Here is a 24812-nt window from a genome sequence, read left to right as displayed (position 1 = left end):
GCTTCGTGTAGACGTTTTGTGACGAGTACGAGAGGAAGAAGTAGCCAGGTAGCTCGAAAAGCCGTCAATGAGAATGAATGAGAATCATCGGCGATTGCGGGGTAGATGCCAACAATCGAGCTAGGCAAGGAGGGTAAGTCAGGGTACATGCACAACAAGGTAAGGTGGTTGGCGGCTAAACAATGAACGGCCAACAAGGTCATTCAGAGGGTCCAAAGGTGACGATCGCGATCGTTGGTCGACTAGCCCATGGGCTTTGATGGGCTCCCTGGAAAAAGGGTTCGACTCATACGAAGAAGGTATACGAGTATAATCTTCAAACGCATAAAAGCCCTGGCGGGAATCCCTCCAGGGTGGCTTGCTGAAGCATGAAGTAATGATTGTTGTTAGAATGACACAAGTTGAGGGCAGGCTGTTGCACAATAAGCCCCCTTCATATGGTGGGATTGTACAAGTAATCCGCCGGTAGCGAAGGCAGCAACAGCCAGAAGTGTACAATGCCGCCGCCAGAGACACAAGTCGCGATAAGCAGTCACGGGCACAACGCTCATGTACCAGTACTTGGTCGCTAGTTAGCGTTCTTCTGGCAGCACCAGGCAGTATAGCTTCTGGGCAGGACGAGTAATGGCACGTCACGATCAGGCTGATGACGCCGTTGTAGCCGGTAGATCAGAGTAGCTGCACTGCTTCCTATCTCCACGCCAAACCATCCAATGGCGCCGCCCAAGGGAAAGAGATCCATGAACCAACTTCCTACCATCATCTACCAGATCCAAAGAGGCAGTTCCTCCACGAGCGGAGAGGGACTTGGAGGAACCTGCGCTATCGTACTGATGGTACCATGGTTTGTACTCGTAAATCATGCAGCTGGCTTTGCAAAGATCGGCAATCTCCTCGTGCGCTTTTGCTCATGATAAACACCCCCTCCAAGTGACGTGGAGACTTCTCCAGCAGAGGATGCCGAGCTCATGATAGGGCCGTCTTGCTGGCGACCCCATCACTTGCAGGGCCGGATATGGAGAGAGCTTTGAAAACGTGGAGAGTCCATCCATCCGGAGTGCCGAATCATGGGGCAGATTGCACAGTGATTCTCCTTGCGTCACTGAAGTACCAGTACCTGGTATCTTGGTAGAGCCCCCTCTAATCATCGACCTCATTGCTGGCGCTGATCAGCCAAAGCTGTTCGGTGATTGTTGCGTCCGGCGAGTTTGGAAAAGGGTCTCAGAATTCCTGATCAGACGCTACTTTCATCCCTCATGATGACATCTTCCAAGCACAAAGTACCTCCCATTCCATCGCCAATCATCAACCAACGAGGCTTCGTTCTGTCTGGCACGAACTAATGCGGGTTTGTGCTCCCCGGATCGCCCAAATAGCCTTGCATTTTTGTAAAGTAGCAGTTGAGCTAAGACAAACCGAGGCAATCGTCAAGTGCGGGTACTCGTAGTAACAGAGACCATGAGAAGTTCTCTAGAAAACATGACGAATTTTCATGTGATAATCTGGAGTGGGATCTGGACGATCGCATCTTCGACGGCTTCTTCCGAGCGCGATCATTTTTCCAACCTGGACCCACGACCCATTTGGTCATCTTGTTGTTGAATCCACTACCTCAATCGATACTTCGCCTCGTGTACTTTGTAAGGAGTAACAAACATGTCACTTGTCAAACTTTGTTCCGTGGGCTGCCATTGGTGTTGCATCGATCAGTGTCTGCCTCTTCGTCTTCATAGGTACGTCACTCCCACGACTCTTCGTCAATGGATAAGGCAGGAGCAGCACCAGAGTCTTTCTCGCCTCTGACTACAGTATGGTAGTTGTATGTCTCGCAGGTATGTTGGCCTCAATGTCAAGTTGGTCATGTCATGGTTGCGGTCAATCAACCGACGAGGATCTCCTAATAGATCAGCATGTTGATGCATTTGGAAGTTGGCAGAATTAACACTCACGTCCTGCCTGTGGATCAAATTGTCCCTGGTCAGTCTCAAGATCAGCCGCCCACGTCCAAGTTGACTTCTATTCTCGATCAAATTGACCTTGTTTCCTGTTCGACTATTCATGACATCCTGGAAGACTCGGGCGTATGCAATCATGTGTTCTCGTCCTTTGATGAACGCCTCACGGTCGCACCATTCCCCGAGGAATGAATTGCGCCAGGTATCGGCTCGACACCGCAACTCAAGGCTGCTCCACCGACTGACGTCCTCTGGATCTAGCCGAAGGTCTTCGGGATAAAAATGTTTCATGATGTCGCAGTCGACTTGCCAGATCAACTGTTTGACATGCGCAGCACACGCATGGCCATCGCTGACTGCTATGGGCAATTTCCCAGCAAACACTCGGTTCAGAACGTGGAAAGTCGTGTTAGCATACAGCACGGGTCGAGCTTCGGCCAGGATGGCTTTGCTGACTCGCAATAACTGAGACGACCTCGAGGATTGTGTTTGGAAAACGCTACGTCGAGGAAGCAGGCAAGGTTTGTTTTCGTCATCCTCGACTTCAATTACGACCTTCCCACTGCTGAAGATGAAGGCGTAAATCTGAAGCCGAATCTCGGGGGGCAAGTCAAGAAGAGAAGGAGCCATGGAAGTCTCTTTGCAACTTGTGCTCTTAAATGCAGGGAACAAAGAAGATTGCTGGTCAACTGGTAAATTGCGTCGGAATGGCTTTGGGAGTCGCACACACTAGGGCTTGGCTTTGCAGAGGAGACAGCGAGCGTTGAAAAGAGCAGTTTGAAAACGTTCCTGGGAATTGGCATCAGATATATTTTCCACGTCGTATATTAGAGCGGCCCGTGGGCCAAATCATCGCTGCACACCAGGGTGGCTCGTTCGTAGATACGAATCGGAATTTGTTGCTTGACGAAAATTTCAGCCTTATCGCTTGGGCAGATTATGGGGACAGATTTGCCCCAACCTCTTTCCAGTGATGTAGCTGACACCCAGCTGACATCGAGTACATGCTGCGTCTGGCGAAAGACAGTTCTTCTCGCCGGATATGGACTCGATATTGGTATAGTCTTCTTCTGAGCGAGGCCGGCGCAGCTGATGCGGAAGTGAGCTGATAATGTTATTTGGTGCACTAAGGTATGCGTGCGTATGCTGGTGATAAGGGAGATTCCCGAATGTGCGCATGGGCCAGGCGGGAACGATGCGCCTAAAACTTCAGCTCGTGCCTGGAAGCCTCGTGGCTGGCAACGTGCTTTTTCACTGGCGAATGACCGTGCTGCTGTCCTTGGTGTTTGGCGGCTATCGCTTTCCTCGTTGGGGTCATCTTCGAATCCACTTGCTCTTTGAGCTTTAAGCGTTCAGCCGCACACAAATTTCGACATCCAGGATCACTGCGTCTTTGAGGCGTAGAGTCGCGAGGGAGCAATCCAGCATCTTTTGTATGAGTCCATCACATTCCACGACTAAGTCATATGCCCGCCTCTTCGCTGCTTTCTATCCTGCATGATCAAGCTGATTTGGTGTCCCAGCCTCTGCACTCGTTAGTCCTTGGAAAGCTCGCTGACAGGTACTTGAGATGCCTCTAACTTCTTTTGCGAAGATGATTGATTCGGAGTCTCATCCAGGATACTTGCTTCTGGTGATGCAAACTCTCGAACTGATGAAGGAAGTGATGGTTGTGTATCAATGGAGGTAGGATGGAGAGGTGCTGAAGTTGCCTCCGACAACTGTCGCAGAACGCTTTCAGGACAGTCGCTTACCGACGAATTTGCGATTTCCGAAGCGTACGGGATCTGAAGCGGCTGAGCAACGATAGAAGTCGTGACGGTGGCCGTAGCGATCGCGACGCTTGTCGTAGTGACTGTGGTTGTCAAGGTCTCTGGCAAATGCGTTGGGTTTGACCTGTCCAACGCAGGCTCGTGTCCGCTCGAGGAATTCTGGCCCACCAAAGCCAAAAACAATACCAAGCAGCTCAACACGCCTAGGATGAAGTTTCGGTGGTCTTGACTTAGCTTTCGCATGGAAGCAAGCATCAGGGTTGTCAGATCCATTTCCTTAGGTGCTGGCTGCAACACTGTGGGTGCGGCTTGTTGCGGTATCTTTGATTCTTCCAAAAAGCCGTCGATCTCAGATTGACTCCTGACTCTGCCGCTTGTGCCATACACCTCTTGCTCACGAGTAGTTGCACACTCAGGCTGACTGATATCGTACTCAGGATCCGCATCTTCTCTCCCGGGAGGACTCGTCTCGATGAGTGCAATTTTCGCTTCCAAATCTCTCCGTACTTCTTCTGGGAGCCAGACCTTTACCTCCACGTCCACTTTCTCCATTTCCTGCCACGCGGCAGCCCACGCACCGGCTCTCATCAGTCCATTGGCAGCAAAGACCTTGACCTCCCACTTTCTAGGTGTCTCACCTGGGCGCAGTCTTCTTCCACAGTCAGGGCACTTGGCTTCGCTTGGTACCTCATTGTCAGTTTCGTCGCCGGTCATGCTGCCACTTTCAAAGCCACTATCCCCTCCACTGCCATCATGTGGGAAGTAATGGTCATGACTGATCCGAGGTCTTTCGAGGTCCAAGCTCTCCAGAAGCCGCTCTTCGAGAAGCTCATAGTCCTCTCTCGGATGCGCTATCAATATTCCTCTTGTTCTGACCTCGACGTCCTCAACCAGCTTATCTTGCAGAGTGATCCATCTCTGTTTGTATTCGCCAGGGAGGAAATCACTTATGAAGGTGTCCCCATGAGACGTCGATTGCGACAGGAGGGTCGGTGGTAATAGTGTGCAATGTAACAGAACAAGTGGAAACTCTTTTCTGAGATTGCTGGTCCCCTTGTGTGGTGATCCCCGATTTGACCGACTCGATCGCTTCGTAGGAGAGGTGTGCGCGGAATAAGAGCTTCTGTTGCTGTACGAGGACACCTGTGAGCCACTACGTCTGTGCCTGAGCACGCTATGTGTCTCGCTCATGATCTCGTCTCTCATCTGGAGAGCCCTGACGCTGCTGGGATGACGAAAGGGCGAGTGGTATTCTCTGAGGCTTCTAGGCGATGTCACCGGACAGTCTCGACCACCAGATTTGTGTAAGCCATGCGAAATAGTCGAGTCTCGTTTCGTAGGAGTCCGCGGATTGTCATAGTGACTTTGTTTCGAGGGCACACGCTGCGAGATTGACGCCGGGAATGAAGATATGGAGGAACATCCGGAGATTCTTCTGTCATTGTCCAACAGCTCCTCCTCTTGCTCATCTTCTACTTCTCCTTGGTCTTCTGACTCTGCAGCAGCAGTGGTGTCATCGTAGACTACACCGGAGAAGTTGTAGTCGTGAACTTGCGAGGGATCATTGCATGGTGGAGCGGGTGGAGATGACAGTGGCTGCTGCCGCAAGGAAAGCGGAGAGGAGTGCTGAAATGCAAATCCTTCTATTATTTCTGCCGTTGAAGGAGAGGACGAGGGAGACGTCGACATCATTATCAACAACTGTCGACCGCACCGAGCTTTGTGAAGTGGCTCCTGCGCAAAGCACAGGTAAATTTGGTGATGGGAAAGATGGTATTCCTGTTGAGCCATGATGAGCCGCAGCGAGTGTTGATGCCGCCTTGAAGCCTCGTCACCAGGGCAACCAATCTTTCTTCCTCAACACGACAACTGGCTATGAGATGGCTCGCGTCACATCTAACGACAAGTGCAATGCCTTCCGTGATCTTAGGTGAGAGATAACTAGCTCAATTACGTGTTCCAGGCAGACTTCCACGCTCTTTGCTATCAAACACCCATAACTCGAGCGAGAGAAGACTCTCGGCCATTCAACGAGCTCAATGCCCACCGCAGTCGGCAAGCATTGGCCAGACCCATATGGAGGCGAATTTGATACCCTCATCAGTGACAGTCCTTAAGGGTGGCCAGCTCAGGCATGACTTCTCTGAAAGACATCCACCGGCTCCATCGTCGCCCCCTTAAATTTCAGCAGACGATCAATAAATGTACCTGAAATTCGCGTTCTCTCTGTCAGTCAGATCATCAAAGGCGTGCACGAATCTGTCGTCCTTGGCCTCAGGAATGCCGGCTGAGGCTAGCTCATCCTTCTTCCGATTCTGCCGTTTAAGGTGGAATCGAAGGAAGATGATCACCAGCAGCAAGAGGACATAACACCCCATATGCGTTGCGAAAGCAATGAAATATCGGGGCGCGTCGTATGACAGGAACACCTGCGGGCCTACAAGTGTCGAGGTCAGCCGCCTCAATGCCGAAAGTAAACAATGATCACTTACCGATGGCATTGCCTGTACACCATGCCACAAAGTTGAGAGTCACCACCACAGACTTCTTAGTTTGTCCTCCAACATTTCTGGAGATCATACTCATGCCCAAGGTCTGCGCCGCCCAGAATGAGAGCGCGATATAGTAGCTGATCAGCAGGCCCACTTTCGTGGCAAGGTCATGGTTTTGCACGGTCATCAGCACAATCGTTCCGACAATTGACCTGTTCCAAAGTCAGCTGGGACACGCGCATCGCAAGCAGTAGTAGACTTACGGAATGACAAAAACGAGCATGACCAAGCAATTCTGGCCGGTCTTCTTGATCAGCCAGGTCGATCCCAAGAGCACGATGATGATGTATGCACCTAGCACCATGGCTAGCAGCTGTGTCTGAAGAACGGTAAAGTCGAATCCTGCCAAATTCAGCACTCCAATCTACTTCTCTTCTCGATTGCCATCTTACCGGTGATGATGATGTTGGCGAAGGCGCCCAGGCCAGAGGTCGGCAGAGTTGTGCAAATCTGAATCAGACAATAGCACCAAGTTTGCGGATCCAGAAATGCCTCTTTGACCTGTTCGGGCCTGAACTTCTTGTTCTGCAACCCCGTCTGGTTGCTCCTTACTCGCTGCACCATGAGTGTTTTATCCTCCTCCGAGAAGCACTTTGCTTTCATTGGTGAGTCAGGCATCCACCAGCCAACGAACAGTCCCCAAAGCACTGACAAGCAGCCATAGGTAATGAAGATCGCTTGCCACGACTTGAGTGGCCCAGAGTGGATGAGCGAGAAGCAGTACGCCAGAAGGCCGCCCACGATTTGTTGCCCGCCATTCATCATGTACCAGTATGTGACTGTTGCGGCCTGCTCTTCGCGCTTGTACCACATGCTGCTCATGATCAGGAAGGAAGGCTGGCAGACAGCCTCAAAGATGCCGAGCAAGGTCCTCAATGCCACAAGCGTCGCGAAGTTCTGCGCGACAGCGTGCAGCGCAAGGACGGTGCCCCACAAGCAAATGTTCAAGCTGAGATACTTGCCAATAGGGACTCTTTGAATGGTCCAATTGGTTGGGTATTCGACGATCAAGACTGCAATGTAAATACAGGTCGTCAACCAGGAATACTGCCGCCAAAGGTCAGCCTTTACTGGAAGCAATGGATGCTTTTGCTTACCTGTTGCGCATGGAGATTCAAATCTTCCCGAATGCCCATAATTGAGGCGAACGACATTGTTCCCTTGTCAAGTGCTTGAAGGAAATAGGTTGGAATCATGATAGCAAGGACTCGTCTGTCGATCATCCTCTTCAGGCGCTTGTTCTCTTCCTGAGAGATCTCAATATGCTCATTGGCAGCATACTTGGCGACGTCTTTGTCGACGCGATCATAATTCATGAAGTCCTTCTTGATGTCACTTCCACCGGACATTACCCGCTCGACCTGGGAAATGTCATGCTTGTCCGCCATCACCTCGGGTGAAGTTTTTGTTGGTTCCGGGGAGGCGGTAGTGTCCTCGGCGATATGGTCTGAGCCTGCCATGACTACTGGCAGAAAGACAACGAAGACAGTGCTCGAGTCGTGGTTCACTAAAAGCAGCACCGGCCAGTCCTGAATCTCCAGATGCACGGGGTATGAACACTCGACTTATATGTCTCGTCTTGGATTTCTCTCGATGATCAAAATGAGACCTTCGGCAGAGGCTCGACCGAAGTGGCTGGGCCATATGAGTGAAACAAGCGACAGATGCACATCCGGACGATATCCTGCCCCTGTCAATCTGATCCTGACGGAGTATACCCCAGAATGGAGGAGGGAACTGAGGTATGGCGCTTGCACCCCATGGTTCAGCACGAGGTGTTAGCCGACGGCGGACGATCGATACTACTTTGGGCAATGAAGCGTAGCATTCCATACGGCGCCATGTGCAAACGGCTCCTTGGCTGCAGGATTCTGACCAGGGAGCAGCCATGTCTTCGGTGCATCTCGGTGCATTTGACAGCGCGCATTGAATCGAACTCTGAGAACTTTGTCGAAAGCATCGAATAATATAATGAAGAGCACAGGATGAGGCCGAGAAAAGTCGAGGACAGTAGTTCACCGTAAGCAAGATGCCGTCACCATTGACTGTCGAAAGCCTCAAGGCCACCGACATCCACACAAAAATCGACCGACTGATCAGCAACCTGATCAATATCAAAGACGAGACAGGCCACTTCCTGTTGAAACTGCCCGATGGCCGTATCATCGACACGAAGGGCTGGAATGACTGGGAATGGACGCACGGCATCGGCCTGTACGGAGTGTACCGGTACCACGAGCTGACGTCCTCCCCGTTCGCGTTGAAAGTCGTGCAGGACTGGTTTTCCGCACGGCTGGCCGAAGGCACGACCAAGAACATCAACACCATGGCCGCGCTCCTCACGCTGGCCTACCTATACGAGCAGACCGGCGACAAGAGTTACCTTCCCTGGCTGGACTCCTGGTGCGAATGGGCCATGTACGAATTACCCCGGACCACGTTCGGAGGCATGCAGCATATCACCTACCTCGAGGAGAACCGCAACCAGCTATGGGACGACACGCTCATGATGACGGTCCTGCCGTTGGCAAAGATAGGGACATTGCTGCATCGGCCGCACTACGTCGAAGAAGCCAAGCGGCAGTTCCTTCTGCACATTCAGTACCTGTACGACCCCCGGACGGGTCTGTTCTTCCACGGCTGGCAGTTTGACGACAAGGATCCTCGCGGTGGCATCGGTCACAATTTTGCACGGGCACGGTGGGCGCGAGGGAATAGTTGGCTGACGATCGCGATTCCGGATTTCCTTGAGCTGCTAGACTTGCCCCCCGACGACGGGTTGAGAATGTACCTTGTCAACGTACTGGAAGCGCAATGCCGAGCTCTACGCAGGCTGCAAACGTCCGACGGCACATGGAGAACGCTCCTCGATATGTCAGAGGAGGAAGGAAGCTATCAGGAAGCTTCAGCGACCGCTGGGTTTGCGTACGGGCTGCTCAAGTCGATACGGAAAAGGTACATCTCCAAGGAGTATTTAGACGTCGCCATCAAGGCCGTGAAAGCTGTTCTCCAGCGCATCAATCAGGATGGGGAGCTGCTAGATGTCAGCTTCGGTACAGGCATGGGAAAGGATTTGAAGCATTACGTCGATATCGAGCGCACGAGCATGCCGTACGGTCAAGCGATGGCCATCATGGCCTTGGTGGAGTTTCTGCGAGTGTATATCTAATGTAAACAGCATCTGGTGGTTCAAGTCTGTCAATAGAGGCCTGATGAGAGGACAAGCAAAGGCTGGAGGTTGGTGTGGCACTTTGGTCTTGAGCTCGATGTCGGACACCGAGCCTATGGACACAAAATATGATGTTGTCTGATCAGAAGCACTCCTGTCTTATCAAGGAATCTCCGACCTTCGAGACGGAGTCTTCCTGGATCATGATTTGCGGTTGTCGTATAGTATATAGACGTACACTCGAGTGTTGATTAGGAAGAAATGCTTATTCTGGGTTCACATCTCTGCAACCAACCATGTATATGCAAGTTTTGGAGAAGCTGTCCGCCTAGGCCAGACCGGGCCAGTCTTTCTGTTCAACAGCTCGACACTCTGATTCACACTTGCATCGTATATTTACAGCTTTCCTCTAGACAGCAACGACCCGCCATCAGTCGTAATGACTGCACCGTTGATATGAGAAGCCGCTCTGCTGGCCAAGAAGACGACGAGGCCAGCAATATCCTCGGGCTGGCCTAGTCTCTTGTTTGGAACTTCGGCCGCTAGAGCTGCTTGTCCTCCTTGCAATTCCATCAAACCAGAAGCCATCTTGGTAGGGTAAAATCCAGGCGCGACGGCGTTCGTGACAATGCCTCTGGGACCCAGCTCAACTGCAAGGTTCTTTGCCAGATGGATAACCGCGGCCTTGCTGGCACTATAAGCATAAGTGGCATTCTCACCCAATGTTCCCACGCCCAGACCGGCCACACTTGCGGTCACAATGATCCTGCTAGGGCTGTTTGTGCTTGCTCTTTTCCTCAACAGTGGTTCGAACTTCTGGACGGTGTAGAATACGCTCTTGACATTCAGGTCCATGACCTTGCTGAAAGCACTTTCGGGATGTGTTTCGAAAGGAGCACCCCATGTCGCTCCGGCGTTGGCAAACAGTATGTCAACGTGGTCGGTCGTCTTGGCTACTTCAGCCGCCAGTCGCTCAATCTCGGATACCTTGGAGGAGTCGGCGGGTACGGAAATGGCAACGGCGCCAGGTCTCTTGTTCGGGAGGGCATTGAGGGCAGCAACGGCTTCCTCGCACGCTTTTGCCTTTCTCGAGGTGATGTAGACTTTGGAGCATCCGGCTTGCATGAACCTGGGTGAAGTGATCAACACATGAACTTGACCAAAGGACTTCCATGGACATACCCTGATGCAACATTGAGCCCGAGCCCACGACTGCCGCCGGTGACGACTGCGACCTTGCCTTCAAGGCTGAAGATGTTGCCGAAATCGTGCAGCTCGACTTCCTGCTTAACACTGCCCATTTTGGTGGGGTCTTCCAGGAGATGTTAAAGAGTGTTAGTAGAGGATGAAATTAAAACGCTGTCTGTGTTACAAGGTGAGTTATAGAGAGCATGAAAAGAGTCAAAGAGTCTGGCAGCCGAGAATCTCGTATCATACAAACATCATCATCTTCGGTTATTGATGAGACGGTCAAATCCACCGAGACGGCGAGACGGTTGAAAGACGAAAGACGCAGTCAGTCAAAGATACCTCGGTAGTTGACCAAATCAGGAATAGTGTCATTTGAACGGAAGCAGACACTGTGCACGTGACTGTTACGTAACCGTGATTGCCGACAAACTCTTCTGAATGTCGAAGTGGCTCCTATTCATCTCTGCTACTACGGTCTCGAAGGGCGCAATACCTTACTCAGCTGCTTGATGCTAAGGCTCTCCTGGCTGCAGGTAATGATACCTGATACACCGCCAATCAACTGCTGTGTCAGGGGTTGATCGTTTCTTCCATGAACGCTTGACCAAGCGTAAGTCCTCGTCTTCGCTGTCATCATTCCATCTATTCCTTTTCAGAAAATAGCGGCTATACTCTCGATTACTTCTTGTTTGAATTCAATAGGTTACTTTCAGCGAGCTTGTCTTTTTACACATGTGGGTCTTGACCGGGGGATCAACTGTCTGGGGCACTGGCACTACTGGACACCACCATGGCACGCCTGGTCAGCTTATTGACCGCGATTGATTTGGTACATTGATTGCAGCAAACCCCATAAGTGTGCATTGCTGCTTACGACTTCCTACCCGGACATTGGAGCATTCTTTACCATGGCCGATGGACAGAAAGACGATTTCGAGATAGACTACGAGCTCGATGCGGTATGAGTTGGCCAACGTTGATGGGATTCTCTCTGATACGCGTTCTAGATATGGAGGAAAACCGGCAGACCAAAATTCTTCTTTCCGAGAGCGGACAAGATTACGGGATCACGACAATTGCACGTAAAGGGTAATGTGCGTTTCATGAAGAGCAAATTTGTCAAGGAGACTCTAGGCACCACTTCGCGACGGCCATGGACGGAGGAAGACCGATCTATCGTTGTTCATGACGGTGCAGCCATCACGATTCGAATATACCGGCCCAGGTTGTCGTCCGATAGCTGTCCGGTCATGGTCTTTGCACACAGCGGAGGTTGGTGCATGGGAGGACTCGAGACCGAAGAGTTCATCTGTCAACTATTGTGCATCAGACTCAAAATCATCGTCGTCAGTGTCGCTTATCGTCTAGCTCCAGAGGTCTCATATCCCACCATATGTTACGACGTCTACGATGCCATGAAATGGGTAGGTCTCTACACCTACCTGTCCCATTGGCTGACACATACAGGTCTCGGTCAACGCACACACCTTTGGTGGTGATCTATCTAAGGGCTTCCTCAGCGGCGGCGTATCGGGTGGAGGAAACTTGACCGTGGCAGCCACAATCCTGGCGAGAGAAGACGAACTACGACCTAAGCTCACGGGCCATCTTTTCATCTGCACAGGCATGCCGCATGACTACAAGGACCAACAAGGGGGAAAATGCAATATGTTTCCGGAGCAGTTAGCATCTGGAAGTTGGGAGACGTACAAGAATGGTCCAGTGGCCAACCGTGCAATGTGCGATGTCTACGCTGGTATGAATAAAACCCGTGGCCGGGAGACCAGGACTAAGTGTGGCGCCCAGATATGGCAAAGTGCAATGCCAACGATCCGCTTTTCACCCCCTTGAACTTGACAGACTTCTCAAGGCTGGGACCAATTTACTATCAAGTTGCCGGAATGGATATGTGGAAAGACAGTGCACTTTTCTACTGTGACAAGGTTAAGGAGGCCGGTGGCTCTGTCAAGATCGATCTTTACCCTGGTGTCCCGCACGTGTGGTATTCCATGTACCCCGAACTTTCTATCAACAAGAAATGGTCTAGAGATCTGGTCACTGGCGTCGGATGGCTCCTCAATCAAAAGCCAGAGTCACAGGTTACCCCGCGGCTATGAGGAATCATGTTCTGTGTGTCGCACAGCACGAAGAAGCTATGTGTTCGATTTTCCACGGCGACTATCCCAGCCTCGCTCGGAAAGTCTCAAACACAAAAGCGTCGATCGGATTGAAGTACGCTGCCCGCCAACCTGCAGGCATATAATGAGTTAGATTCATGGGATATAGACTCATGTACCCGGTGTCGTCCTACGAAGTATTCGACCATCTTTTCAGCTACTCCTGGGTTGGGCGCAGTCGAATACACATACCCGCATCTTGATGGACTCTTGGTGTAACAAAGACAAAACGTCAAAATTGCCTGACCTGGGCAACTACATGAGGGCGGGCGATATTGATGCGACCGCCGCTCAACCGCGACATGATAGTCATATACTTCGCTTCTTCAGTCAGTCCGCCCAAGCCTCATTTCGAATCACTTGCTCTTTGACTCACAGGCAAAGATATTGTCTTCTCCTCGCCAGCATCCCATCATCGGTTGCTGCAATATCACTTTTACTTTGGACTGGAAAACTAGCCTTGCCGTCTACACCTCTCAGTTGTCTCTTCATTTCAGCATGCGTTGTCTCTCTGTCTGCGTCTTCAAGCTGGTCTTCGTGGTACTGCTTCTCAGGTTCCATACGTGCCACGCGCAAATCACCACTGTATCTGCTTCGCCTACCATCACGGCAACCTGGACGGGTACATATACGGATTTTGCAGTCTGTGCCACTGGTGGCGGCGACTGGCTCATGGACCCTCCAACTGCAGTCCGTCTGGGTGACCTCTTCTGCGAAGCACTGTCCAAGCCAGAGAACTACCCTCCTCAAGGTAGTACTTAGCCTTCTCATCTACGATGAAATCCCAATTACCTTCGGCTGTCTCAAGCTAACACTCTTGACACCACCAGGGGGGAATCTTAGCCAATACCATTACCCAACCGAGCTCACCGAAATACCTGGATCTCCCAACTACACAGCCATGGAACTATCCGGTCTGATTCTCGACATCTCCTTCAATCGGGACACCCCGATTGTCACTAACGGCACGATCCATTTCTACGGCACCGACGAGCAGTGTGCAAGAGACAATTGTACAGACATCGTGGCCAGGGATGTTGATGCATGTACGTATTCTCTTGCTTTTCATTTTCGTCTACCCAGCCTGTCGCCATACTGATTCTGACGACCGTACGTCTTGTTTACAGGCCAGCTGAATTCGCACTACTACGGCGGCACAAACACCTGGTTTACAGAGTGTGGAATGTACTGGATCGGGGTCAGGAATTGCACCAGTAATTGGGCCGATCCGGATTGTTGCCGGTGGCACGAGTTGCACCCAGACATTGGGATCACTCTGGAGGAGGCACTTGATCCCGCTGTTTGTTGGCACTGCAAAAGTCCGTGTCAGCCTTCAAATGCAACGTCGACCTCGAACGTGACGGCGATAAACGAGGTCACTACACTGCCTACGAATGCGGTGTCATGATCTCCGACCATTCTCTTGATTTTGATGATTTGGCGACAGGTCTTAGGCCTTCAGACCTAGACGTTGGGCTGGACGGTGCTGGGAGGGTCATCTGCGTCCAGTCCTGAGCTTTTGCTACAATGGCAAGGACATGCAACACATCCAGGGAGTTGGGGCTTGGCTGATTAAAGGGAAAATTGGTCGAACAGGCATTAGCCTTAGTAGCAAGCTGAGAGCCTTGGGGCAGCACACTTCAGGTAGGTAGTTTTGAAATTGCGCCGATACATCAGTTGGATTCTCCGAAGCTTCCCTGCTAGAGACGACCACAGCTCCGATGATTTTTAAAGTGGCATTTCACTGAGCGCCACCAAAGATCCATGTCCCGTACTTACCTTACCATTACATAGGCAGCCAAGTGGAGGTCCCAACTCGGCGTGCTGAAGCCCGTCAGGAATATGCCAATGCCCAATTCGCAATCCTGGAGGGATGGCGGACGTCGTCCCGGATCCATGCTCTTCTCCATCATCATGGCGACGCTCACTGCCTCCGATAACCTCGCAACCCAAAGACCTCTTGTCGCTTCAAGCATATAATTGCAAAGGTAGCCGTGTTACTTGTCGCTCTTGCCCTCGTCGCCCACAGGACCCAACACAAAAGGCCAGATCAAAGACTAAATTCCAATCTGTTTCCCGCGAAATCTCTCGCGAAGAATCGCTGCGGATACTCGACGCCTTTCGCTCCTATAGATGCAGTTGCTTCAGTGTCAGTTCCGGGCTTTTAGCTCAGCACGACGACGACGACGACGACAAAGGAGGCTCGCACCGCGAGTTTTCGGGCTTTCCCTGCTTAGTTGCTCGCCTCCGAGTAAAACAACCAGAACCACGCATAAAGTGCAGGAATGAAGGGCCCTCAAAGCAGAACACTTAACACTAAAACGTACCACTATCCTCCTGACCGGGCTGGTCAGCTTGCTGGGGCGCACTCTCCCCGCCGCGCTCGTGGTGCTCCCAGATACGCCGTCGCAGTTCCAGCAAGGCCTCGGAACTGGCCAGCTTGAAGCACGGATGCCGCGACGACAAGGGGCGCGAAAAATCCGAGTCCGCGCCAATGGCGACGTGCACCTGCTGGCCGGACGTGCCGATGTCGAACCACGCCAGCGTGTCCTTTTGTAGGTGCGGCACTGCGCGCGGCGTGAGGCCCAGCGTGCCGGAGTAGAAGTCGGTCGCTAGGTGGAGGGTGTCGCGCGGGACGGTGACGTTGATGTGGGCGATGCCGGATATCATTTTTGTTGTTTTTTCGGCTTTTGCGCTTTTTGCCCTTTGACCTTGTTCTTGTCTTGTCTTCTGTTGTCTTGTCTTTTCGAAATTATTGGCAGCGCCACCGGATACAAGGGTGCAGAATGAGCAATGGGAGTAAGTCAGTAAATACCTTTTAAGGGTTGTGAGAGGTGTAATAAGCGGCAGATAGCGAGGACGGCTATTGACGAGGGGTCCAACGATGGGTAATAGCCGAAGATTGTTCTCCGTACCTCACGGTCCGAAATGGCTTACCAACCTGTACCAAGGTGCACACACATGAGCTCGAAGCTCCCTGAGTTGGTATTGAGACATGAATGCGCATGAGAGGGATCGGACAACGGAAGCATGAGTAATACGAGTGAATACGGAGTACTTCTTGACCAAAAGGTGCATCTCATGCATTTAACTACCTAACTACCTTAAGATCAACCAAAAACCACACCGCCATATCCTATCCGCCACCCATCAGCAGCTTCCCAAGAATATCAGTCTTGGGCAAGGTACGGCACCATCGTCCAGGCCCGGCATCCGTCGAGACCTGAATGCCTTGACCCTTTTGCGTCAGCTGAATAGCATTGGCGCCGTTGTTGTTCTGCTCATTGCGAGGATGACAGAGCCGATGATATTCTCCAGTCTTCCGGTGTCCTTCTTCCACGCTCTCCTGGCGATACCACTCGTTTTAGCCACAACATGCCTGATCACCTGGCTCATCACCACAATCAATTTCTCCCGGAGCATTGCAGAGTTCAAATCGCGCGAAAAAACCAACCGGCCTTCAACACAATCCGACCCCGTCCCGCCGCCTGTCTTACCTTATACGGTCCCCTGGCTGGGCAGCGCCTTGACCTTTCTCAACGAAAATCCAGGCTCATTCTGGCGCATGCTCCGAGCCAAGCTCGCCCACACAGGGACCAACGTACAGATCTGCACGATCTTGCTGGGTGGTAAGCGTGCACACGTCGTCAACTCGGCGGCCGCCGTGCAAGCGCTGTTCAAAAGTCGCCATGTATCGCGAGATCTGTTCAATCACCAGCTGGCAACGCAAGCGCTGGGCACGTCGAAAAGGGACGCAGAGATCATGTTCCCGCCTTCTTCTTCCGAGCAGGAACGGGAGCGTCGTCAGCAAGACAAGAAGGACAGTATGGACGCGGTGAACCATGAGTTCCTCCTGAATCAGAGTGCTGTGAATGCTCTTACTGGGAAATTCATAGAATACTTTTGCAAGGCGCTTGATGAAGCGGATCTCGCCCAGGAGTGGAAGACGGTCGACTTACTTGCCTGGATGAAGAAGATTATGTTCAACGCCTCGGTAGTGGCTGTGTTCGGTACGATGATCCTGGAGATGAATCCTGACCTTGCTGAGCAATTCTGGGAATACGAATCCGGATTCTTGCCACGATTTTACGGTGTGCCCCGGTTCGTCAAGCCGAGTGCATACGCTTGTATGGACAAGTTGCTGGATAGGACAGAAATCTGGGTAGACTATGTGCTTGCTGAGCACAATGGAAGCCCTCCGGACGAGCCAGAGTGGGAGCCACTACTAGGGTCAAAGGTGGTAAGGGCGAGACATCGCTTTTACGCGCGGGAAGGGTTGAGTACGAGAGGGAGAGCGGCGTTTGACCTCGGCTTTCTGTTTGGGTGAGTGAGTCGACGTCTGTTCGGGTGTATTGTTGAACTGACGGCGGAACTGTCCAGCCTGGCAGCAAACGTCGTACCATCCACGAATTGGCTGTTAGCGCACCTGCTTTCGCCCTCGACGCCTGATGACGTACTGCGACGAGTCAAAACAGAGGTTGAACACGCAAGGCGACCAGGAAACGACGTCGTGGACATGGCAGTGCTGATGGTGCAGCCTCTAATGAACTCGGTCTTCAATGAGACCATGAGACATTACGTCGATTCCCTTGTGACTCGTCAGTTGGAGACGGACCTGGTCGTTGATGGCTACCTTTTGCGGAAGGGCGATCTCGTCATGGCGCCCAGTTCCCTGAGCCAGCATGACACGGTGTTTTGGGAACAGGACTTCGAACCTTCCGCTGACACATGGTACGCAGAGAGGTTCATCAGGCACGATGAAACCACGGGCAAGCAGGGCCTTAGCACTTCCTGGTGCGTGGGAAAGTTCTTTCCTTTTGGGGGAGGAAGTCATGCCTGTCCTGGCCGAGTGTTTGCTAAGCAGAAAATCCTGGGAGCAGTAGCGGCGTTCTTGCTACGGTTTGATGTGGAATTTGTGGAATTCCTGGGTACAGACAAAAAGGGAAACGTAATGGGCTTGGGCTCGGAAGCGTCTGCTTTTCCCAAAGTGAAGCAGCAGTATGCCGGCAATGGCACGTTGGCCATGGATGGAGACATCCGCGTGCGAATTAGAAGAGGGTGATCTTCATTGCTCACCGCCAGAAGGGTTTGGAGATTCCAAACCAATTCAGAGACCGTCATGCAGCGCAGCATTGTTCTGTCCGGCGTTTGTCAACCCTGGAGGACTGGCTCGACGACCAGGATACCTTCTTTCTACCAGGTATTCTCGAACGCTCGTTGCAACGGCTGTGACAGGATACTGCTGCGCGGGAACAGCCTCATCAAGAAGAATTGAAGATCGGTGGCTGGGATGGTTGCAAGCGGACTATTTTTGACGGTTGATCTTCTACTGATAGAGTGGTTGCCAGTCATCTAAGTGAGTGGTGAAACAGGGAGGAATCTCCTGAGGGACGATCATCCGACCGAAAAAGAAGGCCTGCCAATCGCTGATGGCGTCATTGTGCCCCAAAGATGTCAAGGCCATCGCAAGGGTTGCTGGGGCCATAGCGTGAGCTTTCCTGTGTTTACTGTATATCACAACTTGATCACTTGGTGTTGTGGCGGTCTTTTGTGTGTAGATGCTATCTGATAAACCTTCAGATAAAGCATGTAGATATGGTGAAAGATCAGGGTCTTTCCGAGAATGTGTTGACGCAGGGTCCGCGCGTGTAGCCGACCGAAGAAGCCCCCTTGGTCCCTGCAAGCCTTGGCCAGTCGTATAGCATGTTTGACAGGGGCTCTCAAATACCCTTGTTGATTTGAACGAGAAAACCTCCGACAGAGTTGCTGGGTAACCGTATAGCCTGAAGGTCAGTCTTGTCGCCTCCCTTCGTACTTGTTCGATCTTATAGCGTCACTGTGGTGGCGGAAGAGTAGCCCGAAACCTGGAGGATTGGAATAGCGATTGTAAAAGTCGCATCCTGTGTAACCGCTGTTACGACCTGCTAACGTGTCATGTTGCCTGTGTCAGCCTTTCTCGCGAGTCAGGCGCCCATCAGGAGAAGAAAGCAGTCCTCCACTGTCTAGCAGCTAAAAGCGATGATCTTTGCAAAATCACCTCCACTCGGTGAGTTGGCGGTACCCATGCGTTTGACTCAAACATGCGGTAATGGACGAAGATTAGCGGATAAGTGAATGAATACTGTACTCGTACGAACATCAAAGGCTATAGGAAGCATGAATAGAGCGTCTCTCGATAGATGGTAGGCGCCTGGTAGACTGTATTGTGTATATTTCTCGTGCCTGGGTGGCTCTGGTTGGGGATCAAAAGGCGTTGCTGGAGTATTCCTGGCGTCGGAGTAGTCTTGGACCGAAAGATATTCTCATTATTGTGATGAATGAGTGGGATGGTGGTGTAGATCTCTTCTATGGTTATTGTGGTTCCGTGTCATCGACGACGTCAACCTGCATACAAAGTGTTGTGATTCCTGGTCCCTTGTGCCCAATCGGGGCTTTACCAAACTGCGCCAAGCCAGTTATTCTCCCACTCTCGCTTCCTCCACCATCTTCCTTCTCTCCCAGTGACCCCTACCGGCTGGCGGCAGCACTCACTCACGGACCATACACACGCAGCCTTTGTTCCGAGTTTCCGTTCGTCAATCTCTACAGGATCCTCATCGTCAATATCATTCGCCTCTCCCTGATCCCGTGCCTTGCCTCCCGCCTCCAGAACCAACAACCACGTTCCAAACACCGTCATCCTCTCACGCCTACCAAACAGCCTTACGCCACCAACGGTCTGGTGTCATCACTTGGGGGCAGACTCGTCCAAGTAGTGAAGCGCTGACAAGAGACGGGCGAAACGTATGGACACCTCAAAAGAGCGCAGGAATCCAAAGCGAGAGTGAAACAATTCCCTTCCCTCCGACTCCATCTCGTTAGAAACCCACACAGACCGACAACCTCGTCCAATCCTACCCACAACCAATCCTGAACAATCCGACAAGTCAAGACCTCCGTTAATGCCGATCACACCCCTCCCCGGGGTTTCCAGTGAACGACGTAACCTGTCTGTCGCACAGGCGAGAGCAGAAGTACCCACCGTTTTCCACCCTCTCAGTGCCTGCGCCAACTGCTGGCCGAAGAGGAACGCTGACCCTGCCACCGCCGCTTGGTTACCATTCTTGGGAGTCGCCTCAAGCAAACTCAAACCTGCGCACTGCTAATCCTACTTGCTTCGGGCAGATCATCATAACCCAAGAGAAATCAGTCCACCCACTTTCTCCCGACCCTTCAAAGCCGTGCGAAGCTTGATACTCTGAGCCTGCTCACTGGGACTCCCTACTCATACTCCTCCGCCAAGCGGCTACCTTGGACTCGGATACTTCTTCTCACGCACCCTACACTCCTCCCTCACTCCTCAGCCATACACTTACCGCCTGCCTGGCCCATACCAGTTCGACGGGGTCTGCCTCGTTGAATGTCTGGACAGCTCCCTTAACGGCTTAGGCCAGTGCGCTTCAGCCAGCCTTTGCGTAAGAGCAGGCCAATGCGTTGTTCGGCAACTCCAGAACATCGGTCGACCAGAGTTTTGAACACAAGCAGGACGACTAAAGAGATCATCACTATTGCCGACACCAAATGCACAGCTCTTCATCATCGTCCACGGCTACGGCTCCCTACCCACGGCCTACCTCTATGAATGCGTCGGAATTTGCAAGCGTACCAGTTCGGCTCTCTATATCCCCATCAATATCAAGCGGCTCATCTTCCGCTTCCGACTCAGATTCAGCTGATCATCCAACTTCGCCACGTTCTGGTTCGAGACGCACACGAATGGAAAGGCCGCGCCTGGGTGATAGGCAACGGTCGAACACGATTATTGTCCCCAAAGGCCGAGACGTTGTCCAGAGAGAAAAGCCACAATATCCTCCAACGGACGCTCGAGCAATGAGTCCCCGGAGGAACAGTCACGACATTGAGAGACTGGAGCGTGATGTTCGTCAAAGCTTAAAGGAGTATGCTTCATTCTCGCCGTGTACAATCCCGAGTAACTGACTGGTGATTCTAGGCAAGCTCGAAATCTCCAGTCTTCACTTGCTGCTCTGGCCGAAAAAATTGACGAGGTCAAGAACGATCATGACAAACTCGAAAATGAGAATCGCTTCCTGCAGGATTATATCGGCGGGCTCACCAGAACCATGTCGAAAGATAACTTAGGCAGAAGTGCCAGTACCAGGAAAGGCAAACGATGAACGACTTACGACTCCCGCATTATCTTACTTTCGTGACCTGCACACCATGTGTCGGCACTATGTTACAGCATTGCGGACTGGATCAAGAAATAATACGCCTATGGTTTTAACCTCACACACACGCTCGAGGGACCTTAGGATAGGGAGTTTTATGTCATTCGCTCGACTACTTTTTATGATACCCACGCCTTGGACACTGGCTATGCACAGAAAGCATCTTTACTAGACACTATGCCTTAGCATCATCGCCATCATCGACTTTATCGACGCATCATCAAGCATCGGTTGGTCTTTCCGACTATTCATTGTACATGTTTGCTCTCATCAGGCTTACTGGCATGGCCGGAGTCCGTCTATCTTGCAGAATGATCGTTGATGATGCATTCTTGTACAATTATAGGGCCGGCTTAACGGAGTTCATGGGCGTTGGTTGGAGCAAGACTACCGATTACTCGTGTGTCTTTGGGGGCACTCTCAGTAATGGCGGGAAAGTGGCTGGCTGGTTCAGCTACGCCTACCACGGCATCTAGCTAAAGCAAGAGCTAGTCAGCTATACAGAAGATAGAAAGCGTGAGAGACACATTGTTGTGTTGTCATGGTCGGCTCCAGTGCCAGTGACCGACATGCACCGCAGTGCGCCTGTGTTTGCAATGAGAGGTGCAGTTTCCAAGTTCTCAGCATGCCACCTTGTTTCAATTGTTTGTGTGATGCCAGAGCTCCGTTTGACATCGGCCTCCCCGAGTACCAGATGGTCATGATGGGGTGGTCGGGTACGAAGAGCACGCGCGAGCTACGTTATTGAGTTCTGTCAATAGTACCATTCGGGCGGGATGACAATGGTTGATTTTCCTTGTTCGCGGGCACAACATTTGTCATGGTGCCTGATTTGTTAACCGTGCTTTAGGGACGACGGGGGTGTCAGCCTCACTAGCCACAGCCTGGAAGTGGTGATTCAGGCGCCAATTCTCGTCAGCCGAGCGCCTAGGTTAGAGCCCCTTGGACAGGCCATGCTTGCCTATGCGTACCTCAAGGTAGGTTAGGTAGGTACCTTAGGTATCCTCGTAGGTAGTCGGTTACTCCATCACAACCTACTGTGTATGTCTCAAGCTGTTTGTTTACGTTATGAAGGTGTTATGAAGTTGGACACAGTATGCTTGATGCGGTGATCCTGTTACGTCCGTTATGTCCTACTACTGAGTGTACGTATCTTCATGGGTGCGCCACTGCGTGTACGGGAGATGAGAATGGGATTCTCCAGACTGGTGGTACAGTAGTAGATGACTCCTGAAGGCACTGCACTTGGCTTTCGCTTCCGCCATATCCGACACCGCCTGCGGTGGGAGCTCACTGAAGCACTGCGACCGTGCGACGAGAACGAGTCGGGTGAGCTTTATGGACACGTACGGAGTAACTAGCCACGGCTATGGATAGGCGTGGATCTAAAATACTAATAGTTTATTAGTTAATAACACACAGCACGTTCTGCCCCCCAAGTGTGGAGCTGTTGAGAGCGTCGTGGCAGCGTGTTCACTCGATGACTTACCGCACACGGCGCACAGACGTGGGACCCGTCTGATCTCGTGGCTGGCAGGAAGACGAGCATGGACACAGTCACACGCACTACATGGTAAGGCAAGGCAAGGCACATGGCATGAAAAGATTTCCAGACTTTACCACGGAGTAGTAGTATTCCAGAATTCCAGATGTAGACGAGGTGATGATTCATCATACCAGTGGCTAAGGAAGACCGTGGCAGGGCAGGGCAGGGCAGGACATGATTTGAGATTTGATCTTCGGTAATGCGTCGGTGGTTTCCATGAGGTTCGTGCTGAGTTTCTTGTACCTTATTCCTTCCTTGATGCGAAGTTCCAGCTAGGAAGAGAGTGGTGTCCGCATTGGATCGATTCTAACCTGGCTGCGATAGGACCGTTGATAGGCAAGAGCAGGCCTGCTAAGAGTAGACTTAAGACTGGTAGAGTTCTGTACTAATTACCTAGGTAGGTTCGTACCAGAGCAAAGATGGCGGACGGTGCATTCTGATTCTTTTTGCTCCGGAAAGTTTCCCCTTTGCTAACCTCCTTCGCCTTGCTTCTTGCCTACCTGGTACTAATCACGGTTGAACATCCGCAACGGCAACGCCGACCGTCTGGTCTGCCTGGCCGTAGTACAAGAACCATCTCCCTTTGAATTGCACGAGTCCTTCGGCGAAGACGACGAGGTCGACTTGGCCCTTCTCTTCCTCGGGAGTGCTGGGAACGAGGAAGGGGGTTTCGAGCCGGGCAAGGAGACCGTCTTGTGATGACGACGGCGACACTCGATGAACTGGTTCGGCCTTGTTGTCGCTGGGCAGAAAAGTCAATTGTGCATCGTCGTGATGGCGTCGTCGAATCCCAGGGGCTTCATATTTGACTTGAGCCTTGCTTGGGTAGGTTGGAGGATCGATCTCTTCGACGCCGTGGGGTGAGGACCGTGGGGTTAGGCTTGATGGATCCAACAGCATCTGGCCGACGGAGTATTGTCCTCGTCGGTAGCTCCCTTCGCCTGCGGTCATGGCGTTGTATATCTACAACAAGAGAAAGGTAAGTCGACAGTCAAGTCACGCTGCAATACTGCGCTAGTCTTCTCCATCGCGTCATATTGGACCCTCAGGACAAATCTTCGGGTCGAGGGCTTGAAAGAGAAGGAAAATCCTGATACGAGAGGCAGCACATACCAACAGCCATCGCCCGTCCCGGGTTTTGATCGGAGCTGGGCCAGGCTCGATCAGCGCGTTCTCCCATGGATATATGGGCTTTGCAAAGGGTTCGTCAGATGTTGTCCAGTTCAGGAGGTCGGTGGACGTCGCATGATAGAAGACACTGTCGCCAAAGTACATATGGTACAGGCCATCCGATGTTGGGTCGGTAACGAGGGCACCACCTGGCGTTCGGAAGGAAACTGTTCAGCTGACACTACCGGCTTTTAGGGGGGACTTACTTTTGGAGTCACTGATGAGCGATCTCCGGGCTGCGTCGCCAGAGATTGTGACATCTTCAGACCCGGAAAAGAGAGGCGGAGACTTTGTCCAAGTCAACAGATCCTCACTTGTCGCAATGCAAAGCCGAGGCGTGTTCAGGTCATAAGCCGTGTATGTCAGGTAGAACGTGGCATTGACGCGAACAATTCTGGGATCCTCGGTACCACCACCGGCTTCCCAAGGTTGCGTGGCGTAGAGTATAGGCCGGTCTAGACGAGTGAAGCTGTAACCGTCGGTTGACCAGGCTAGACCTATGGAAGAGGTTTTGCTGGCGTTCTGAGCCCGGTAAAGCAAGAAGATGGTCTCATTCAGGACAATGGCGGTCGGATTGTACACATAGACCGATTCCCAATCATTGTCAGGATTGGGTGTTAATATTGGGTTGCGTGAGTATTTTTGGAAAGGGAGTATAGGAAAGATTGGTGCCAGGTAGTTCGCATCGCCGTCCGGAGTAGATCTGTTGATCGGAAATGGCAGGCTGCTTGATGGGAGAATAGAGGCATAGACACGACATGTGAGCGCGGTGAGGAGGTGGATAGTACTAGTCCAGAAGAGATGTTTCATGTCGTTGAAGGCTGAGGTCTTCTCAATTCACATGTGAGCATAGGTACGTTTGATGACGGCGTCTCCAATACGCGCGTTTTTTCTTGAGGCGACGATTGATGAGCGGTCATGGAGCTGCATATTTCACAGCCACTGTCTGGAGTCTGGCAAGCCGCGGCCCGAGCTGGACATTTGACCTGGTCGGATATCAGCAAGGAGGGAAGGGTAGAGAGTACTATAGTGGTGGAAGAGGTTAGTGCACA

General features: G+C 51.9%; 11 protein-coding genes across 11 annotated transcripts; 5 read left to right on the top strand and 6 right to left on the bottom strand.

Annotated features, from left to right (window-relative positions):
* Positions 1-1659: 1659 nt before the first annotated feature.
* On the bottom strand, positions 1660-2585 carry PV05_07411 (uncharacterized protein; the record flags this gene model as incomplete). Its single annotated transcript, XM_013460233.1, has 2 exons — positions 1660-1803; positions 1950-2585. The coding sequence occupies 2 exons, from the start codon at positions 2583-2585 to the stop codon at positions 1660-1662; spliced, it is 780 nt and encodes a 259-aa protein (XP_013315687.1).
* Positions 2586-3490: 905 nt separating this feature from the next.
* Positions 3491-5416, bottom strand: PV05_07410 (uncharacterized protein; the record flags this gene model as incomplete). Its single annotated transcript, XM_013460232.1, has 1 exon — positions 3491-5416. The coding sequence occupies one exon, from the start codon at positions 5414-5416 to the stop codon at positions 3491-3493; it is 1926 nt and encodes a 641-aa protein (XP_013315686.1).
* A 469-nt stretch (positions 5417-5885) lies between these two features.
* PV05_07409 (uncharacterized protein) lies at positions 5886-7739 on the bottom strand (the record flags this gene model as incomplete). Its single annotated transcript, XM_013460231.1, has 5 exons — positions 5886-6164; positions 6220-6431; positions 6483-6621; positions 6672-7326; positions 7377-7739. 5 exons carry the CDS (start codon positions 7737-7739, stop codon positions 5923-5925), a joined length of 1611 nt encoding a protein of 536 aa, XP_013315685.1. The 3' UTR covers positions 5886-5922.
* A 533-nt stretch (positions 7740-8272) lies between these two features.
* Positions 8273-9662, top strand: PV05_07408 (uncharacterized protein). The gene has a single exon (XM_013460230.1). It carries the CDS (start codon positions 8309-8311, stop codon positions 9446-9448), a length of 1140 nt encoding a protein of 379 aa, XP_013315684.1. The 5' UTR covers positions 8273-8308; the 3' UTR covers positions 9449-9662.
* Positions 9523-10929, bottom strand: PV05_07407 (uncharacterized protein). The gene is made up of 2 exons (XM_013460229.1): positions 10631-10929; positions 9523-10577 (listed from the first exon to the last, which is right to left on the bottom strand). The coding sequence occupies exons 1-2, from the start codon at positions 10747-10749 to the stop codon at positions 9845-9847; spliced, it is 852 nt and encodes a 283-aa protein (XP_013315683.1). The 5' UTR covers positions 10750-10929; the 3' UTR covers positions 9523-9844.
* A 618-nt stretch (positions 10930-11547) lies between these two features.
* On the top strand, positions 11548-12756 carry PV05_07406 (uncharacterized protein; the record flags this gene model as incomplete). Its single annotated transcript, XM_013460228.1, has 4 exons — positions 11548-11598; positions 11647-12063; positions 12107-12395; positions 12446-12756. 4 exons carry the CDS (start codon positions 11548-11550, stop codon positions 12754-12756), a joined length of 1068 nt encoding a protein of 355 aa, XP_013315682.1.
* Positions 12757-13291: 535 nt separating this feature from the next.
* Positions 13292-14394, top strand: PV05_07405 (uncharacterized protein). The gene is made up of 3 exons (XM_013460227.1): positions 13292-13567; positions 13647-13862; positions 13944-14394. The coding sequence occupies exons 1-3, from the start codon at positions 13315-13317 to the stop codon at positions 14222-14224; spliced, it is 750 nt and encodes a 249-aa protein (XP_013315681.1). The 5' UTR covers positions 13292-13314; the 3' UTR covers positions 14225-14394.
* Positions 14395-14426: 32 nt separating this feature from the next.
* PV05_07404 (uncharacterized protein) lies at positions 14427-15659 on the bottom strand. The gene is made up of 2 exons (XM_013460226.1): positions 15144-15659; positions 14427-14943 (listed from the first exon to the last, which is right to left on the bottom strand). Exons 1-2 carry the CDS (start codon positions 15484-15486, stop codon positions 14867-14869), a joined length of 420 nt encoding a protein of 139 aa, XP_013315680.1. The 5' UTR covers positions 15487-15659; the 3' UTR covers positions 14427-14866.
* A 117-nt stretch (positions 15660-15776) lies between these two features.
* On the top strand, positions 15777-18378 carry PV05_07403 (uncharacterized protein). The gene is made up of 2 exons (XM_013460225.1): positions 15777-17139; positions 17197-18378. The coding sequence occupies exons 1-2, from the start codon at positions 16109-16111 to the stop codon at positions 17876-17878; spliced, it is 1713 nt and encodes a 570-aa protein (XP_013315679.1). The 5' UTR covers positions 15777-16108; the 3' UTR covers positions 17879-18378.
* A 950-nt stretch (positions 18379-19328) lies between these two features.
* On the top strand, positions 19329-21664 carry PV05_07402 (uncharacterized protein). Its single transcript, XM_013460224.1, has 2 exons — positions 19329-20753; positions 20807-21664. The coding sequence occupies exons 1-2, from the start codon at positions 20377-20379 to the stop codon at positions 20988-20990; spliced, it is 561 nt and encodes a 186-aa protein (XP_013315678.1). The 5' UTR covers positions 19329-20376; the 3' UTR covers positions 20991-21664.
* A 1249-nt stretch (positions 21665-22913) lies between these two features.
* PV05_07401 (uncharacterized protein) lies at positions 22914-24766 on the bottom strand. Its single transcript, XM_013460223.1, has 3 exons — positions 23967-24766; positions 23704-23909; positions 22914-23553 (listed from the first exon to the last, which is right to left on the bottom strand). Exons 1-3 carry the CDS (start codon positions 24568-24570, stop codon positions 23101-23103), a joined length of 1263 nt encoding a protein of 420 aa, XP_013315677.1. The 5' UTR covers positions 24571-24766; the 3' UTR covers positions 22914-23100.
* Positions 24767-24812: the final 46 nt, after the last annotated feature.

The sequence above is a fragment of the Exophiala xenobiotica genome, assembly GCF_000835505.1.
Source record: "Exophiala xenobiotica strain CBS 118157 unplaced genomic scaffold supercont1.4, whole genome shotgun sequence".
In the NCBI taxonomy this organism is placed as follows: Eukaryota; Fungi; Ascomycota; class Eurotiomycetes; order Chaetothyriales; family Herpotrichiellaceae; genus Exophiala; species Exophiala xenobiotica.
This window is presented reverse-complemented; position numbering and strand designations above follow the sequence as displayed.

What these genes read in the sequence shown, in the direction of transcription:
- PV05_07408 (XM_013460230.1), top strand. Translation starts at nt 8,309, where the DNA reads ATGCCGTCACCATTGACTGTCGAAAGCCTCAAGGCCACCGACATCCAC.
- PV05_07407 (XM_013460229.1), bottom strand. Translation starts at nt 10,749, where the DNA reads ATGGGCAGTGTTAAGCAGGAAGTCGAGCTGCACGATTTCGGCAACATC. An exon ending in GGGCTCAATGTTGCATCAGG is followed by an intron (nt 10,578 to 10,630) that starts GTATGTCCATGG and finishes CACTTCACCCAG; the next exon opens with GTTCATGCAAGCCGGATGCT.
- PV05_07405 (XM_013460227.1), top strand. Translation starts at nt 13,315, where the DNA reads ATGCGTTGTCTCTCTGTCTGCGTCTTCAAGCTGGTCTTCGTGGTACTG. An exon ending in AGAGAACTACCCTCCTCAAG is followed by an intron (nt 13,568 to 13,646) that starts GTAGTACTTAGC and finishes TGACACCACCAG; the next exon opens with GGGGGAATCTTAGCCAATAC. An exon ending in GGCCAGGGATGTTGATGCAT is followed by an intron (nt 13,863 to 13,943) that starts GTACGTATTCTC and finishes TCTTGTTTACAG; the next exon opens with GCCAGCTGAATTCGCACTAC.
- PV05_07404 (XM_013460226.1), bottom strand. Translation starts at nt 15,486, where the DNA reads ATGATATCCGGCATCGCCCACATCAACGTCACCGTCCCGCGCGACACC. An exon ending in GCCCGGTCAGGAGGATAGTG is followed by an intron (nt 14,944 to 15,143) that starts GTACGTTTTAGT and finishes CTGCATCTATAG; the next exon opens with GAGCGAAAGGCGTCGAGTAT.
- PV05_07403 (XM_013460225.1), top strand. Translation starts at nt 16,109, where the DNA reads ATGACAGAGCCGATGATATTCTCCAGTCTTCCGGTGTCCTTCTTCCAC. An exon ending in GACCTCGGCTTTCTGTTTGG is followed by an intron (nt 17,140 to 17,196) that starts GTGAGTGAGTCG and finishes GGAACTGTCCAG; the next exon opens with CCTGGCAGCAAACGTCGTAC.
- PV05_07402 (XM_013460224.1), top strand. Translation starts at nt 20,377, where the DNA reads ATGCACAGCTCTTCATCATCGTCCACGGCTACGGCTCCCTACCCACGG. An exon ending in GTTCGTCAAAGCTTAAAGGA is followed by an intron (nt 20,754 to 20,806) that starts GTATGCTTCATT and finishes TGGTGATTCTAG; the next exon opens with GCAAGCTCGAAATCTCCAGT.
- PV05_07401 (XM_013460223.1), bottom strand. Translation starts at nt 24,570, where the DNA reads ATGAAACATCTCTTCTGGACTAGTACTATCCACCTCCTCACCGCGCTC. An exon ending in GCTCATCAGTGACTCCAAAA is followed by an intron (nt 23,910 to 23,966) that starts GTAAGTCCCCCC and finishes TCCGAACGCCAG; the next exon opens with GTGGTGCCCTCGTTACCGAC. An exon ending in GGGACGGGCGATGGCTGTTG is followed by an intron (nt 23,554 to 23,703) that starts GTATGTGCTGCC and finishes CTCTTGTTGTAG; the next exon opens with ATATACAACGCCATGACCGC.